This window comes from Pristiophorus japonicus, chromosome 1, assembly GCF_044704955.1.
Source record: "Pristiophorus japonicus isolate sPriJap1 chromosome 1, sPriJap1.hap1, whole genome shotgun sequence".
Lineage (NCBI taxonomy): Eukaryota > Metazoa > Chordata > Chondrichthyes > Pristiophoridae > Pristiophorus > Pristiophorus japonicus.
In genome coordinates this window covers 454293510-454313048 of record NC_091977.1, presented here as the reverse complement: position 1 = coordinate 454313048, position 19539 = coordinate 454293510, and the positions used below count along the sequence as shown (strand labels likewise).

Sequence of the window (19539 nt, the reverse complement as noted above, 5' to 3'; positions counted from 1 at the left end):
CCTGAATAAAAGTTAGGTTGTTTGTTACAGTTTTGGTCTCCTAACCTGAGGAAGGACAGTCTTGCTATTGAGGGAGTGCAGCGAAGGTTCACCAGACTGATTCCCGGGATGGCGGGACTGACCTATCAAGAAAGACTGGATCAACTGGGCTTGTATTCACTGGAGTTCAGAAGAATGAGAGGGGACCTCATAGAAACATATAAAATTCTGACGGGGTTAGACAGGTTAGATGCAGGAAGAATGTTCCCAATGTTGGGGAAGTCCAGAACCAGGGGTCACAGTCTAAGGATAAGGGGTAAGCCATTTAGGACCGAGATGCGGAGGAACTTCTTCACCCAGAGAGTGGTGAACCTGTGGAATTCTCTACCACAGAAAGTTGTTGAGGCCAATTCACTAAATATATTCAAAAAGGAGTTAGATGAGGTCCTTACTGCTAGGGGGATCAAGGGGTATGGCGAGAAAGCAGGAATGGGGTACTGAAGTTGAATGTTCAGCCATGAACTCATTGAATGGCGGTGCAGGCTAGAAGGGCCGAATGGCCTACTCCTGCACCTATTTTCTATGTTTCTATGTCTATGTTTCTATGTTACAATCTTGCCTGTCGTTCGGTGTGTTCACAGCTCCATAGGGATCAGTCTATAGCATAATTGTTCCAGACTTCTGATACAGCTCCATTCAACCAGTGTAATGTTGGCAGGCCGGGGTGGAATGAGGCACGGGAGGATTATTATTGTCAGAACACGTGAGCCACCAATGCCTCTCTGGTACCCCCTGTCACTGCCACACTTTCCTCTGGAAGGTCAACGCATCTGGGCCAGGGGACATGTTGGTTGGAATCTTAACTCCTCAACCCTCCGTATCCCTCAACCGATAGCTTGCAAACCATCTTGCTGTGGATCTTGGGCTTTAAAAAAGATGAGTTAAAATTTGACTATACAGCCAAAGAAACCAGCATTTCCTTGAACTCACCTGACCAATTCCATGGGAGATCCATCAGATTCTGAGATGAAAGGCTAGTTTTGTGATGAACTGCACCATTTACGCTTCAGGTGACTCTAATATGGACACTCTAATGTAACATTAATAAATTGCTTTTACAAATCACAGCTATATATTCAATAGTGTAGAAATACCTCCACAGCCTGGTGCTGCAGTCTTTGTGACTCGGTCTTCAAAATTGTTTCTTCAAGAGATCGCAGAACTTTGCGTTGATCTTCCTCCGTACTCTTTAACTTTCTTAACTCCTCTGTAAGAACCGCTATTTTCTCTTTTAACTCTACAACGTAAGTTTGTAATTGGCTTCTACCTTTCTTCTCTTTCATAAGTAGCTCTTTTAACCTGGAAATATTAAAAAAACAGAAATCTGAATTGTAAATCAAGAAAATAACTGACTACATTAATCTCAAACAAACGTTAAGATTGCATGTTCCAATATTACAGAACTGGAGTGCATTGACCAAAGTAATAGTATTATACATCATTATATAGAAGTATGCTGATTAAATAACACTCACACTTCGACAAATATATATTTATACATGTAATATTCATGATATATTAAAAGCATTCCACCAGAAATTAGCAATCAGCTCTTGCACACATTAAACAAAATTAGTTTATCTCCTCTAACTGAGGTCAGCTACGTTTCCTCAGAAATTCTTCTGTGATATTCCCCCCCAAAAAAGAGAACAAGCATATACAGAAATGTTAAGGATTTTAATATCATTCAGAACTTATTTTTTGAATAATGTACACAGTTGCATAATCGGGGCGATAAGGTATTTTCAAACAACTGAGTCTTTGTTAATCAATAATTAAATAATGCTGTGTTGTGTTAACAGAATACTAGATGAATTGGAAGTTACTTAATTTAACTTATCTTTGTGAGCTCTGAAGAGTACAAAACTATTTTGGAAGTAATACGACTGACCTAACTAACAAAATCTTCAAAATTGTTTCAAGTTTCAAGTTAACAAAATTAATTTAACTGCTTATATCCCATTTCAAGTGAAGAATTCCAATATTGGTATATTAAAAATCTGAACTGTTCCTAATGCATTCATTCAAACTCATACTTTGCAATTTCATTACGATCACCAACAAAAAAATAAAAAGCATAATTAAATGGTTATCCTAAAATAAATATTTAACAGCTAGAGGAAATTATTCATCATAACTCTGTCCCCCAAATGCATCATAAAACAGAATTTGGTGATTTGGTGACAAGGCACAGTCAAAATGAAAGTTACATTACAAAAATAATTCACGAATTCCGAGCAGTACTTGTTAAAATAAATACTACTGGGTATTCAACGATTTAAGAACACAAACATTTAAAATTCATCATCTTCCAGATAAGCTGATATCTCCTTCAAACAGCACTTTCTTTGGAACCAAATATGACACTGTTTGTATCAATGAAGAAAACAACAAAGCCAGATAAGCTCATTATGAATGCTTGGAATTAGATCTACAAAACGAAATAAAATGTCTGATGAACTGTCAGGATTCCTCTGATCCAAAGCCAAGTGGATTAGAAGAAAGCACTAAATCATAGGGGCAGCAACTAACGAGAACACTTGAGAATTACTGTTTTGCCCGTGCCAGCACATGGGGATACCGCCAATGAATCGCATTAAGCTGGTTCGCTTCTGCTATTTTTTAATCCATACACAGATTTGTCTGAACAAGAAAACCTACCAGATAGCTGATGAATAACAGAAATTAGGTTTTACAGGAGATACTGTTCTGCCATTCGGTTGCAGGTTATTCTGCAATGTATTTTCTGTGCTGCATGACAATGTTAATTAAAATAAATGCCATGTCCCCATAAAAAATATTATAAATGTGCGTGTGTGGGTTTGGTGGAATGCTGTATTATATATGGATAGTAAAATGTATCTAGTTTGGGGTACAAAGTGGGGTGTGGTGAGCATATTATGAACGTAAACTTGGAAGATATATGGCAGCTATTTGCCACAATGTTTATAATTTTAACAACTACTTTTTTCTGTACTGACTGAAAATAATGGCATACATAACACTGTTACGTGAAATATTTAAGTATTGAAATATTGAACAACAACTTGTATTTGTATAGCGCCTTTAACAGAGTAAAATATCTCAAGGCGCTTCACAGGAGCGTCATGAAACGAAATTTGATACTGAGTCACATATGGAGATATTAGAGCAGATGACCCAATGCTTGGTCAAAGACGTAGGTTTTAAGGAGCATTTTAAAGGAGGGAGTGGTAGAGAGGCAGAGAGGTTTAGGAAGGGAATTCCAGAGTTTAGGGCCTTGGCAGATGTAGGCACAGCTGCCAATCACAGAACGAATAAAATGCAAGACAGCAGGAAATGGAGGAGCATAGATATCTCGGAGGGTTGTAGGACTAGAGGAGGTTACGGAAATAGGGAGGAGTGAGGCCATTTGGTATTTGAAAATAAGGATGAGAATTTTAAAATCGAGGCTCAACTGGGAGCCAATGTAGGTCACCGAGCATAGGGGTGATGGGTGAACGGAACTTGGTGCGAGTCAGGACATGGGCGCCAGAGTTTTGGATGCGTTTAAGTTTATAAAGGGTGGAATTATTCGCAAATTATATTTGGGAATTGACAATGACTAGTGATCTTACCTTTTTTTACATAAAAGATTTTTTACAAAATTTAACAGCTGCAGTCTCTCTTTCATTCATTCCCTAAATCAGCTCATTATTCCATTTACAACATCCCTCTAAAAGACTACAATCATAGAGTAGATTTATGTGAATACATAAAAGCTTTGTGACCTTTGCAGATTTTATAGTACAAATTATCTTCGAAAGTCTGTTGTATATGCGAATGGAAGTTTATATATACAGGTACTGTACACAAAGCTTATGCCTCTATGAATTGAAATGCAATGTGTAAAACACAATGCATCATTCATCAAAAAAACCTAGAGATGTATAATATAAACATAAATATAATTTTGCCTTTAACATAAAAATAGTGCACTGTAAATATTCAGCAAGTTGCTCCAACAAACACGAAGTAATATAGTATCAATCCATCAGACAGATTAATTGTTATTTTTATTATGTACAATTTGTAAACATCATAGTAAAATGCAGTGAACATGTCCAGATTTATAATTCCTGCAAATACGAAACAACTTTACCAAGGTCAAATTTGCAATTCAGCAAACAGTCTTTGCACTGAAATCTTTACCATTTCACAATTAATAGCTTGTAATATACACTATTCAAATACAACCGGGTTATTTTCCATGTATTCTAATTAACAAATATTTTATCTCTAAAACCCTGTATTACCCATAAAAATGAACAAACTCTATTTTCAAATGTTGTAACATTTCAGACTTATACAATTGCTTATAACGACCACAGTAAAAGCTACAAATTGTAACCTACAAATTGATAACACCGCTTTCGTGACATCACAAATATTTTAAGTTTTTGTGAACAACTAATATTGCTACATCACTTTGAACTGTCAATTATTCAAATTATGTATATTTTTTTTTAAAGCATATTTAAAGGTCACTGCCAAATATACATACACAGCTGCATTCTGCTGATGCCAATAGGGAGCACATCTTGCAAAACTAAGAGAACTTAGCATTTCTCATGCAGGTCACTCAAGTTTCTCATTTTAATTGGGAAATAAAGAGCGGAATTTTAGCATGGTGGAGCACGTGTGTATGGATGTGGGTTGAAATCCGCCAAACCGCCGAGTTCCGCATTTCAATCTAGCGCATTAGGCTGTGTACGCCCAATCCCTCGGGAGAGGTGTGTTGCCAATTAAGATATGTCAATTGCTCAGAGTGATATTTACAAGACGCCAGTGAAGGCAAGGTGAGAGCACTGCGGCAATTAAGGGAGCTGAATCAAACTCAAGGAAATACTGCCATAAATACTCAATACTCACAACTGCTTTCTCACCTGCTTGTGGGAAAGGGTTAGTTCACAGTACTTTTGCTGAGCAATTACTTTCTACGCTTTGGAGGTTTTCTCAATCACATCAGGATGGGTGGCACTACAGCTGCCTTAGATTGGACCTTGGACAAGGACCAATATGACCACCACCAGCACCAGCCTGCTATTCAGAGACTTGTAGCTGGATATCAGAGAGGGCAGCAGCAGAGAGGCTGGCGGCAGAAGGAACAAGATGTGGAGCTTAAATCCTCATCGGAAGATTTGGAGGGGGAGGAGGAAGGTAATGAGGGTAATGCATACCCAGCTGCTCACACTGCTGCCAGGGATGCCTTTATTAAAGAGCGCCTTTCACAACCACTGGATGTCTCAAAGCGCTATACAGCCAATGAAGTACTTTTTTTTAGTGTAGTCACGATTGTAATGTGGGAAACGCAGCAGCCAACTTGTGCACAGCAAACTCCTACTAACTGCAATGTGATAATGACCAGATAATCTGTTTTTGTTATGCTGATTGAGGGATAAATATTGGCCAGGACACCGGGGATAACTTCCCTGCTCGTCTTCGAAATAGTGCCATGGGATCTTTTATGTCCACCCGAGAGGGCAGACGGGGCCTCGGTTTAACATCTCATCTGAAAGACGGCACCTCTGACAGTGTAGCACTCCCTCAGCACTGCACTGGAGTGTCAGCCTAGATTTGTGTGCTCATGCCCCTGAGTGGGAATTGAACCCACAACCTTCTGACTCAGAGGCAACTCAAGAGTACTTTTGGAGTGCAGTCACTATTGTAATGTGGGAAACGTGGCAGTCAACTTGTGCACAGCAAACTCCCACTAACAGCAATGTGTTAATGACCAGATAATCTGTTTTTAATGTTATGTTGATTGAGGGATAAATATTGGCCAGGACACCAGGGATAACACGCTAACCACTGAGCCACAGCTGACACGTACATTAATGCAAGGTTCACTTAGGTTGCACCTGTGGAGCCATGTCACCAGCACATGCAACGGCCACTCTTCCCACCGGAAAGTCGGAATTTGACAGATCACAAGTTTGGGATTTAGCGCATGCCCATTTCAAAGGCAGTATGATGGCTTAATCTGAGAATACGCTGTCATACTGACCGCAAAATCCGGGCCATGAAATTAGTCCTGGCAAGGTAAGAATATGTTGCAAGTTATCATTCTGAAGGTGAAATCAAGTCAACATGACTGAATATTGTAGGATATATGGGTCGTTAAAACTTAATTGCTGGGATCTCCCCGCCTCCCCATCTCTGATGGTCAATGAAGCTGAAATGGCCACTGATTTCCAGTGTCTCCTTCTCTGTGCTCATAAGTTGCGAGATGTTTGGAGGACCACCTTCAGTTCTCTCCCTCATGTTCTGTGCTCTATGGCATGTGTTCACCCGATGATTGTAGTACATTTGGTGAGGGTGAGTTTCGGGGCGACGAATAACATTGTATAAAGATGTGGGTGAGTGGCAGTGGCGCATGGACAGATGGGGATGTAAGGAAGTGTATAGACAGAGAAGGATGGATGCACCTCCATGGTAAGTGGATGTGAGGAGTGAAGTGATAGAGTAGGCTTGAGAAGGCAGAGTGAGGGGTTGGGGTGATGCACATAGCAACTTGTAGGTGAATGTGTAACTGTACTCACCTTTCTTGACCTGGTTAGGTCATTAAACCGCTTTTTGCACTGCATCCAGGAGCATGGCACTAAGCTCTTGCTACTCAATTCCTGGGCAACCTCCAAGCATGCCTTTCTTTGTTTCTGCCATATGTTTCCTCATCCCACTGCTGGGGAATAGTATGTCCCTCCGGCTTCTCACAGTCCCCAGAAGCACATCAAGGGAGGAATTAGTGAACCAGGTCTCAGCTTTTGAACGTCTCAGATCCATTCTGAAACTTCTCTTTGTCCGAACTCCAAATCCTCCAACTTGACCCTTTAAATACTAGAGTTGTGATTGTATAATGCGGATCCTCATCATACATGCTGCCGTGGATTGGATGGAACATCGAGAAATAAAATTATAATCAGGTGGCTGAGTTAAAAAAAACACTGACAGGTGCGCTGAACTGGGCCACCGACCCCACTCTCGGTATATCTCAACCATAACAACAACCTGTATTTATATAGCACCTTTAACGTAGTAAAACTTCCCAAGGAGCTTCAGAGGAGTGTCATAAACAAAATTTGATACCGAGCCATTCAGGAGAAATTAGAGCAGATGAGGAGGCAAGAGAGGTAGAGAGGTTTCGGGAGATAATTCCAGAGCTTAAGGCCGAGGCAGCTGAAAGCATGGCCACCAATGGTTGAGTGATTAAAATCAGGTATGCACAAGAGTCCAGAATTAGAGGAGTGCAGATATCTCACGGGGTTGTAGCGCTGGAGGAAATTACAGAGATAGGGAGGGGCGAGGCCATTGAGGGATTTCAAAACAAGGATGAGAATTTTTAAATCGAGTCGTTGCTTAACCAGGAGCCAATGTAGGTCAGCAAGCACAGGGGTGATGGGTGAATGGGACTTGGTGGGAGTTATAACACAGGCAGCTGAGTTTTGTATGATCTCAAGTTTACATAGGACAGACATGAGGCGCCAGCCAGGAGTGCGTTGGAATAGTCAAGTCTAGAGTAAACAAAGGCATGGATGAGGGTTTCAGCAGCAGATGAGCTGAGGCAAGGACGGAGACTGGTGATGTTACGGAGGAGGAAATAGGCGGTCATGGTGGTCGGAAGCTCATTTCAGTCAAATATGACATCAAGGTTGAGAACAGTCTGGTTCAGTCTCAGACAGATGCTAGGGAGAGGGATGGAGTCTGTGGCTAGGGAACTGAGTTTGTGACGGGGACTGAAGACAATGGTTTTGGTCTTCCTAATATTTAATTAGAGCAGATGAGGAGGCAAGAGAGGTAGAGAGGTTTCAGGAGATAATTCCAGAGCTTAAGGCCGAGGCAGCTGAAAGCATGGCCACCAATGGTTGAGTGATTAAAATCAGGTATGCACAAGAGCCCAGAATTAGAGGAGTGCAGATATCTCACGGGGTTGTAGCGCTGGAGGAAATTACAGAGATAGGGAGGGGCGAGGCCATTGAGGGATTTCAAAACAAGGATGAGAATTTTTAAATCGAGTCGTTGCTTAACCAGGAGCCAATGTACTGGATGTCAATCAAGCAGTCTGACTATTTAGAGACAGTGGAGGGTTCAAGAGAAGTGATGGTGAGGTAAAGCTGGGTATCGCCAGCATACATGTGGAAACTGATGCTGTGTTTTCGGATGATGTCGCCGAGGCACAGCATGTATATGAAAAATAGGAGGGTGTCAAGGATAAATCCTTGGGGGACACCAGAAGTAACGATGCGGGAGCGGGAAGTCAAGCCATTGCAGGTGATTCTCTGCTACGATTTGATAGATAATGGTACCAGGTGAGTAAAGTCCCACCCAGTCTCACCATTAATATCAACGCCAAAGTGTTTCACTGCATTGAAAGGATTACAATTGATCAGTCGTGCCATTTTATTACTCATTCTATTCTGAATAACAAGCTGAATAGCATTATTAAAATACCAGGGAAAGAGAAATGGGCATACCAAAGGAGCAAAAGAATAAAATAAAAAAAAGGGGCTTTTTAAAGAGAAACAAATTATGGGATTTTAATGCAATAGGATAGAAATTTTAAAATGCTTTTTTTTTCAGTGCTAAAAATAGCAGTATGCTTTCAGGTTGAAAGAAATGCTGAAGGCACATTCAGGTTTATGGAAGGAAATGATTAAGCAAAAAATCAATCATATTGAAATTATTTAAAGAAATGCAGATACAAGTGTGAGGAGTTGAGCTGTGCTGGAAAATGTTCGCAGCTTATTAAATACTGGCATAGCATCAGAAAAATCTAAAAATAGCTAAAAATCCAAGTTAAAAAAAGGTTCAGAAGGATGATCTTGCGATCAATAGGCCTGTTGGCTTGACATCACTACTAGAAGATAAAAACTAAAGAATGCAATTTATTTACCTCGTCTTCTACTATGCATTTTTTCAATCGTGGTGGTGACTTACACGAAACAAACGGAAAGGAAACAATTCAAAGCTAAGTTTAGAAATGTCAGGTAATACTGAACGAACGTACTGAAACTATTTGAGAATTTCACAGAATGGATGGAGGTTTATATATTTTGCCTTTTGAGAATTGAAGTTTCTTGCGATAAAGGAGATGGTAGAACATTAATTAATAATAAAAGGGAAATCATGTTTGACAAATTTTCTGGAGTTCTTTGAGGATGTAACTAGCAGGGTGGATAGGGGGAACCAGTGGTTGTGGTGTATTTGGATTTCCAGAAAGGATTCGATAAGGTGCCATATAAAAGGTTACTGCACAAGGTGAAAGTTCACGGGGTTGGAGATAATATATTAGCATGGATAGAGGATTGGCTAACTAACAGAAAACAGAGAGTCGAAGTAAAAGGGTCATTTTCTGGTTGGTAAACAGTAACTAGTGGGGTGCCGCAGGGATCGGCACTGGGGCCTCAACTATTTACAATCTATATTAATGACTTAAGGGACCGAGTGTAATGTAGCCAAGTTTGCTGATGATACAAAGATGGGTGGAAAAGCAAATTGTGAGGAGAACACAAAAAATCTGCAAAGGAATATAGAAAGGCTAAGTGAGTGGGCAAAAAATTGGCAGATGGAGTATAATGTGGGAAAATGTGAGGTTATCCACTTTGGCAGAAAAAAAATAGAAAAGCAAATTATAATTTAAATGGAGAAAAATTGCAAGGGTTGCAGTACAGAGGGACCTGTGAGTCCTTGTGCATGAAACACAATGTTAGTGTGCAGGTACAGCAAGTAATCAGGAAGGCAAATGGAATGATGGCCTTTATTGCAAGGGGGATAGAGTATAAAAGCAGAGAAGTCCTGCTACAACTGTACAGGGTATTGGTGAGGAGACACAGAGTACTGTGTACAGTTTTGGTCTCCGTATTTAAGGAAGGGTATACTTGCATTGAAGACTGTTCAGAGAAGGTTCACTAGGTTGATTCCGGAGATGAGGGGGTTGACTTATGAGGAAAGGTTGAGTAGGTTGGGCCTCTACTCATTGGAGTTTAGAAGAATGAGAGGTGATTTTATCGAAACGTCTAAGATTATAAGGGGGCTTGACAAGGTAGATGCAGAGAAGATGTTTCCACTGATAGGGGAGACTAAAACTAGGGGGCATAATCTTAGAATAAGGGGCCGCCCATTCAAAACTGAGATGAAGAGGAATTTCTTCTCTGAGGGTTGTAAATCTGTGGAATTTGCTGCCTCAGAGCTGTGGAAGCTGGGTCATTGAATATATTAAAGACAGAGATTGAGTTTCTTAACCGATAAGGGAATAAGGAGTTATGGGGAGCGGGCAGGGAAGTGGACCTGAGCCTATGATCAGATCAGCCATGATCTTATTGAATGGCGGAGCAGGCTCGAGGGGCTGTACGGCCTACTCCTATTTCTGATGTTCTTATGTTCTTATAAAACAATTGACACCGAGCCACATAGAGAGAAATTAGGGTAGATGACCTAAAGCTTGGTCAAAGAGATAGGTTTTAAGGAGCGTCTTAAAAGAGGAAAGAGATGTAGAGAGACGGAATTTAAAAAACGTAACAAAATTATAAGCTAACAAAATCATAAATGTAATTTAATGATCAACTTTTGCATACTCAAGAGTTATGAACTTGAAGAATAGATTGCCATTTACTTAGTATTTACTGACTCAGTTGAAACATTCAAATATAAAATTGAATTAGTACTTGTAAAAAGAGTAGAAAAGTTTTCATTTGAAAAATGGGTTCGAGCCGAGAACATCGTTGGATGGAGGTGCCATTACAACAGATGGGGCAGCTATGGGCTCAATTTTCCCCAGAATCTGCTCCGTTTTAGAGTAGGCTGCTTTTTCTGGCCTAACTTAAAAACCTCCAGTTTCCCCAATCAATCTGCACCAGCGTAACTGACTTAGTTACGTATTTTTTAGGTACGTTTTTTTTTGCTCAAAAGGGGGCATTACTAGCCACCTACGCCAATTCTGGCAATTTAGATAACTTTGACCAGCTAAGTTAGTCCATTTCTACTTAGCCAGCGTATGTGACCTCTCGAGAAAACCCTTGCAGAGAGTTAAAGAAATCGGCGCAGGTAAGGAAATCGGCACAAGTAAGTGCAGCAGGTGCCTGGACAACAGCAGCAGGAACGGTGAGAGAGGTGGGGGAGGAAGAGAGAGATGAGGGTTGGGAGAGGGGGTGGGGTGAAGGCTTTGATCGGGAGGGAGGAGACCACTTGGCCTGGGCTAGGGGCGGGAGAAAGCAACGGCAAGCCCTTCGGCCAGGGCTAGGGGCAGGAGGCTACAACATAACTACAAAAAGAACGCGATTGAACAGTCCACCACATAAAGGGAAACCATGGGATTATACAGCAAGGAAAACGTGTAGGGAAAAACATATGCAAGAGCCTCCTCAAAAGGTCGGGATTCCAGTTCAAATGAGACATCAGGGCCCAAGTTGGAAAAAAAAGGAACTGTAAAACTATGTAGCACTCTACAAACTAAACCAACATGCATTATATAAACCAACCAAGCCTTAGCAATGTTAAATAAATCTCGGTCTGGGCTAGGGGTGGGAGAATGCTCCGGGAGGCCACTCAGCCTGGGCTAGGATCAGGAGAACGCTCCGCGAGGCCACCCGGCCTGGACTAGGGGCGGGAGGGAGCGAACTGGCCGGCCAAGGGGGCCACAGCGGCAACAAGTCGACGGAGAGGCTGTGGGGGGGTGAGAGAGAGCGAGCGAACTGACCGGCATCGGGAGCAACAGGGGCGGCGTCAATGGAGAGGCTGAGGGGTTCTCAATGCAAGAATAAATATTATTAAATAAATAAGTACCTTCCTCTTGTGGGCTTAAGCCATTGTAACCCTCTGGTGTGGGCTCAGAGACGTCAGGAATGTCACTTTTTTCCACCGCGCATACGCAGACATCCCGGCACATTTTTCCAGCGCAGAACGCAGGCTCCACTCCCTGAGGCGATTGGCCACACTATGCGGCTGCAGAGTAGAGGCCAAACAACGGCGAAAGTACAAAGCTTTTTTTCTGGAGCATCTCCTGACGTAATGAAGTGGCGCAACTCGGGTAGGTACGCTAGAAAATCGGCTATGGAAAATTGAGCCCAATATTACCAACATGTCTGACAAACAATTCAAATTGGGGGGAGGGGAGTGGCTGTCGCTGCCCTGGCAAATTCTGTCCTGGGATAAAGGGTGGTGTGGTAGTGTGCGGCGACCGAAAAGCGTGGGTCATGATCGACACTCACTTTCGTTGACTAGCAAAATTACTGACATTCGAAGGATATGCTACATGCTTTACCACTTAGCATGTGTTGTAGAGAATTATAAATACAGTCAGACGCAACTCATTAGCAGGGCAACAGAGAAGAATGAAGGGAGAAAGGATCTTTAGGCCTTATGGCAGAGTCACAAGAGTGAACTTATCATTCGGCAAAAGCTTAAGTGGGTTTGATACAAGATACCTTATACTAAAATTTATTTTGATTCATAACATTTTTAGCACTCACAAAACAGTTTTAAACTTTTCCAATTCTAATTCAGTAAGGTTTTAGTTCCAATAATGTTGCAAAGCCACCCTGTTGCTTTGGTGTGGAATTAATCCAAAATTATAACTCCCATATAGGCGCTGAAATCCCAGCCTCCCGGGTCCATACGGAGTGTGTATGGACTCGGGAAGGCATCACAAAAGCCGGTTTTCTGATCTGTCAAGCTCCGTATCCCCACAGCCAGGACATATGCATGGGCAAGATTGCGGTATTTGCCCATCTCTTGCCCAGCGAATCTCCTGAAAACTCTTGCGCCTGGTAAAAGGTGCAAAAACTTTTACTAGTGTAAGAGTTTTAAAACATATAAAAATAAAAAACACATTTTAATGTTAAAAACCCTGCCCACTCAGGTAAGTTTATTTTAAACCATAATTTTAAAACTTAAAAAAAATGGGAAACATCTATATATTTTTTTAAGGTATTTATTAACTTTAATTTAATTAATGTTAAGGATGTGATTTTTCCCCCCATTTTTTATTGGTATTTTGGTATTGGGGGTGGCGTTTCTTAATCATAATAATGAGAACACCTACTTACGGAGTTCCCATTATTATGAATGAGAAAATACTTTACCTGGATTGGCTGCCCAGTGCCATGTTTTTCCAGTCCAGCTCTATGTCTGCTCAGACGTGCACGTGCTCCGATGCACAGGGAGAGGAGGCCTCAGGACCGGGATCTCTGGTGGGCACAGCAGGAAAAGGTAGATGCGGATCGTTTTAGCCATTTTTTGGCGAGTGCCCGTGGGAAGCAAAGGACAGGGATTTCAGGACCATTGTGTCACTACTGCTTTTTAAATCAATATCTGTGACTGTTATAACACCGTTAAGGCCTATCACAGCAATATCAATAGGAATTACAGGTTCTGCATCCAAATGTTGACACTTACTTAAAATGGATTATTCGCTATAGACAGAGCCTGACATCGGAAGTTAAATGCATCTTCAAACAAAGCATTGTGACCAACTCAGTATTTTTAATATATAATCTAGATTATGATGGCTAGTTAACATATAAATCTATTTATAAGCAAAATGTATTCAAAATCTGTGGGCCTGAAATTGATGATCTCCCGCTGCCGCCTGATTCTCGCCGCTATTCGGGCGGTCTGTGGTTTTTCACCGCCCGCTGCCGCTGCGATCCTCCAGCAGGACTGTCATGAAAATGTACCGGCCAGCAGCGGGAGCGGCGTGTAGCGAGCGTCGGCAGATGGTGCAAGCCATTAGACTCGGCAAAGATCGGAAGCCGAGTTGTGCGCATGCACGATTTTATTTTGATTTTGACATCGTTTTTGGTGCGATTGGGGTCGGCTGCGCATGCGAGGGACAGTGACTTCGAAAGACACAGAAAACAGTGAGAAGATGAGAGAGAGCGAGAGAGAGAGAGAGAGAGCGAGAGAGAGAGTGAGCGAGGGAGAGAGAGAAAATAAAATACCGAAAACAATGGACAAAGCAGGAAAAGTAAGAAAAACATAATTGTGCAAGATTTATTAACGATCTTCAAAAAAATCATGAGTGAGAAGACGACCCTGATAAAAGTCAAAGATGGGCAGAAGCTGAGGGCACCATGGTTTATGGACGAGGAGCTGGACGGACTTGTCTCTGCGGTGGAGGCAAGGTATCGCGACCTCACCAGGGATGGTCGTGGGAAGCCACCCCCAGTCCAGTACCAGCAGATCTGGAAGGAAATTGGGGAGGCCATGTCTGCAGTGGGGACAATCGTGAGGAACGGAGACCAGTGTTGCAAAAGTTGGAATGACATTGGGCCAACAATTCCGGCCTCCCCGGGTCCGTACGGAGTTCCTACGGACCCGGGAAGGCATTGGAAATGCCGGTTTCCAGCTCGCAATGCGCATGCGCTGGAAACCGGCATTTCCGATCTGTCAAGTTTCTGGCTTACAAATGTCCTCAAAAATCTTACGCCTGAAAAAGCAGGCGCATAGCTTATTTTTACAGGCACAAGTGTTTTAAAAAAACACAAAAACATATAAAAGTAAAGTTATTAAAACATATTTTATTAAAAACCCTCCCCACAACAATAAGTTTATTTTAAAAAACTTTAAAAAAAAATCAGAAAATTATTTTTTTTAAGACATAAATAACTTTAATTTAAATAAATGTATTGTAATTATTTTCTATTTTTTTTAATTAGTGTTTGGGGCTGTGTTTTGGGTGTTTCGGGCTCTATCACAATCATAGTAATAGGAGTTTAGGACCCTGCGGAACTCCTATTACTATGATACTTTACCTGATTGGCTGCCTAGAGCCATGTGACTCCAGCTATAGGCCTGCGCTTGCGTCGATGTGCACGTGCTGCGACTGGCAGTCAGGAGAGGCTTCAGCATCAGAAAGTCGAACGTGGGCAGCAGCTTAAAGTAGGTGCGTATTTTTTCTCTAAAATGCCCGCAGGAAGGCCAAAAGGAATTTCAGGGCCATTATAGCCGCAGCCAGAGTGAGTAATGATTTTATTGATGCACTCCCTTACTATTTACAATGTAAATCTAAATGGGATTAATGGGGCATAAAACTAAGGACTAGCATTTTGATGGCTATTTGTGTGGTTCTGTGTGTGTGTGTCGCATGTAGAAATCGGTTAAAGATTGCTACTTTAATGTCTGCAAAAGAAATTATCAACCAATGCCTCCGAGCAGCGGAGCACGGGAGGAGGCCTGCCAAAGGTGCTGGACATAAGTGATTTGGAGCAGCGTGCCTTAGCCTTGGTGGGTGGGCACAACCTTGCAACCACCCACGGTGGTGCTGATCCCTTGCCACAGCATGGTAAGTTGCGATCATGTAATGTCATCTCAAAATAATATAATGTATTGTGATATTGGGGTCATGTAATGTAATGCCATGCATTTTAATGTATTGTCTGTCGGCCATATAAAATGTAGCAATGCAGCAGTGGCGGTCCTTGAAATAAATCTGTGCTATGTGACGGTACTCATGTCACCCTGACCCCTCCCCTGCTGCTAACCAATGAAATGTTGTTTTGTACTTGCAGATGCTGATTCAGATGACACCAAGGTAGCAACCGCCTCGACCCCTGGCACCCAAAGAGCTTCTGCCAGACTTCTCGCCTCAAGCTCCTTCAGACACCCCCCGCCACCCCCCCCCCCCCGCCTCGACCTCTGCGATAGCCCCCGCCTCGACCACCCAGGGAGACCAACAAGAGGAAGAAGGAGCACTGTCTCAGCCACTTCAACTGCAGGGGGGGGGGCGGGAAAGAGGAGCAGTCAATTGTTTTCACCTTTGTGTCTGCACCTGTGGGCACAAATAACTCTGCATTGGGGTTGGAGTTTTATGGCTTTGCAAACGAGTCCGAAGAAGTGGGACCAAGCAGTGTGCAGCAATGCACCCTAGTGTTAAAGCCGCTATGCCACATCCACGGAGGTTGATGCAGCAAAGAGGGAATGCTGTAAGATGGGCGCGCCCAACAGGACATGGCTGAACTGTCAAGGTTGAGCATCGAGATAGGTCAAGAGCTCCTCCAGGCCATGGCTACGATAGCTGGGCACATCGCAGGACTTTCAGACCGACATGAATAGTCTATGTCGAGGCTGATTGCCATGGTGGAGCGAAACACCGAGTCAGTCAATGCCACGCGGCAATTGATGGTCTCGGGATATGGCGCGCAACTCCCCCGTGCCATAGCAGCCAGGCCTTCCGCATCCCGAACTGCTCGTGTGAGTCCAATCATGGTGCCGCCATTGTCTTTCCACCAACGATGGTAGCAGCGCTCCAGATGCTGTGCTGCATAATGTTCTGGTCCCAACGCGGGGAGGGACAGAGGTTGGGGTCGGTGTGGGGATAGGCAAAACGGGAAGAAAGGAGGGGTGACGGTAAGGGGGTGGGGGGGGGGGGGAAAGAGAGAAGATAGGTGGTGGGAGTGGCTAGAGGGTTGGGTGTTGGTCATTTTTGTACATGTTGTTGATGTTGTTCTTGTTGGTGTTTTATATGTTGTTGTTTGATTAAACATTTTATTAGTGTTCATTATAAATTGTTAAAAATAATTTATTAAGTTTTAAACTGTCGACATTTTTGAAAGTTGTGAACATTTTCCAAGGTTTAAATGTTTTACAATTTTATATAAAGCTTTTTATTGAATGTAACCACTCTTGTACAGTGTCTAACGATTAGAAAATGAAGGGTAACAGTCATGAGGGTTCCATACAGTGGGCAGACAAAGCTGTGGTGTTTGGGGGAGGGCGGTGGGGGGTGGTGCTGCCCTGACACACCACTACTGTCCGCTTAAGATCGGCTAAGATCAGGCAAGACCTTACTTTTCAGGATGGTATTTAGGACGGGCAATAAATGGACCTTAGTGATCAAATTTGCGTTTTTGGGCCTTCTCCGATGGGCGGACAGTATCGACTACTGTCGGTGGTAAATATCTGATGAATTTCCTGCTGGAGGGAACATGGGCGGTAAGTGGGAAGTAATTGATTTTTTTTTTGATCAAATTCGCCTTTCTGGGCGGTAAGTGGGCGTAATATGATAAATTTCGGACCCTCAGAGTTATCCGAGCCCCTTAGATTGCAGCCTTACAATCCACTCTCAGGTACTATTATCTATGCAATTTTATACCTATTGAGCTAAATGATATGCTTACAAACAAACAGAGGACTGACAAGAGTCGGATTTAGGGCATTGTGAAAATGCTTCAATCAGTCTCAAATAACTAAAAATGGACTAGGAATTAATTGGAAATAGGATGCACAATTAAGGGAAAACTTGTTCCATTGGTAGCCAGTCAAATCAATTACAGATTGACTCTCCAACAATGTTCCCCCCTAATTCTTTTTTGGGTGCGATGTCCCTTTAAGGGTCTGCGCAGCCCATTCAAAGTTTTGCGCGAAATTTAACATTGGAAAAGCTGGTCCCGGGCAAAGAGCTGTGCGGCTGCGCAGCGTGGAGGGAATGTTGCTCTCTAACTGCTATTCTATTCCTACTGTTAGCAGTAAATTGAATTCAAATAGTCAATATTACTGTATTAACAAAGGTGTGTTCTGATTTTTGAATGATGTAAGTAGACACACTTCAGCACATTTTTATTATGGATGGGGGATTTGGCATGCAACAATCTCAATATGGTAAAAAGATGTGGAAAAGCCATTTGCTTTTGGATTTATAAATGCTAATTAGAATCCTGTTTCTATAAATTACAGACAATTGAAACATTTTAAAGTTGCGTTAGGAACTTTACATAACCTGGCAAGGTCTTTTTTTTTTCCAGAGAAATTCTTGCTTAACAAATAAATATTTCTGCCATTGCATGAGGGAGCGGTGAAGAGAAAGTAATTTTTGGACGCTGTCTCTATTAGCTTTGCAGTGTTTGCAGCATCTTGATCAGGTGGTCATTCACCACTTTGCTACATCTAAGTCCTAATTTTGGCCACCATCCTTAATTCGTACTGAGGCCCTAAAACATGATGAGTGCAATTGAAAATACACAGAAGATAAGCAGTAGATCAGAAAGATAAATGGTAGGGAAGCGGTGGCGGAAGAGATTCGATCAGACAAGTAACTGTGTTGAGTACTACTCCATTAAGAAGCAAGGAGGAGAAATACACTTCACTACCCAACTTGGTCACCTAAGAGATGAGGGGTCCAGAATTCCATCTCACCCCGGTTGGGGGCGGCAACCTTTCCAGGGACGGACATTCTGCGCCTGGCGAAGAAGTTCCGCCCTGGAAGCAAAATTTGGGTTACCGCCCCTCACACGAAGTGGAGCGCAATGTCATGCACGCCGCTTCCTTTTGGGGCGGGATCGGGGGCGCTGCCCAGGCGCATCGTGAAGCGCTAATCAGCCTCTCCGCATAGCGCGGTCGCGTTTCGATAACGTTCCCCTTACGTTAAAGGGGAAGGATGCAGCGAGCTCTGCAGGCCCTTTGATGGCTTCCACTGGGACACCAGAGCTAAGGGGTGCCGTGGCCGCAGCACGACACCGAAACGGAGTGCTGGGCTACAGGATCGCGGCCCGGATCCTGCGAAAGGAGCGGACTCTGGCTCGACCAGTAAGGGGGGGGGGGAAGGCGACGGCGTGCGACACAGCGCACCTCCCCTTTAAGTTTGGCCCCATGATGGGTGATCAGCCCGGTACACGACCCGCGAGGCTGGAGCGGGGCGGAAAGCAACTGCCGCGCATGGTGAAGACGTCATCGTCGGAGGTGCAATGGCCCAGGGTGCTACCAGCGGGACGGGGCGCTAATTCATTCGCTCCTCCGCTAACTGCCGCGCAATTTGGCGCCCCCTCCTCACCACGAGAAACCACTTTTGCGCCCCGTTAGACTGCGCCCCCCCCACCCCGGAGGTGCACAACGAGAATTTCGGCCCCAAGGTTTATCAACAAGAAACAGCAAGACTTTGGTATCCACAACAGAAAAAAAAATAGTTCTGGTCTGTGGAACAGTGTATTTACAGAGTACCAAATTGCAAAAAGAAATCAACATAACTGTTTCCCTCATTTGACGATGGTGCTATCTAGTGAAGGTGGAGAATTAACAAATCAGTTAGAAATGGACTTATTTCATACTGCGGTTTTGCCCAGCTGGATGGGCTCAGCTGGTTCCATTCCTATCTATCGCGTCATAGCCAGAGAATCACCTGCAATGGCTTCTCTTCTCGATCCCGTATCAGGTGATTTAATAATGGGGAACAAAGAAATGGCAGACCAATTGAACAAATACTTTGGTTCTGTCTTCACGAAGGAAATATAAGGAGACCAAGGGTCTAGCGAGAAGGAGGAACTGAAGGAAATCCTTATTAGTCAGGAAATTGTGTTAGGGAAATTGATGGGATTGAAGGCCGATAAATCCCCAGGGCCTGATAGTCTGCACCCCAGAGTACTTAAGGAAGTGGCCTGAGAAATAGTGGATGCATTGGTGGTCATTTTGTAACATTCTATAGACTCTGGATCAGTTCCTATGGATTGGTGGGTAGCTAATGTAACCCCACTTTTTAAAACAAGAGGGAGAGAAAAC

At 43.0% G+C, this 19539-nt stretch overlaps 1 protein-coding gene across 6 annotated transcripts in view; it reads right to left on the bottom strand.

Moving 5' to 3' along the window:
* lrrcc1 (leucine rich repeat and coiled-coil centrosomal protein 1) overlaps positions 1–19539 on the bottom strand; it is a 371497-nt gene that overhangs the window by 201697 nt on the left and 150261 nt on the right. For all 6 annotated transcript variants that reach the window (XM_070893371.1, XM_070893397.1, XM_070893406.1 and 3 more), the window contains one exon: positions 1134–1338. In XM_070893371.1, coding sequence (XP_070749472.1) covers positions 1134–1338 — 205 coding nt within the window. The remainder of the gene's footprint in view (positions 1–1133; positions 1339–19539) is intronic.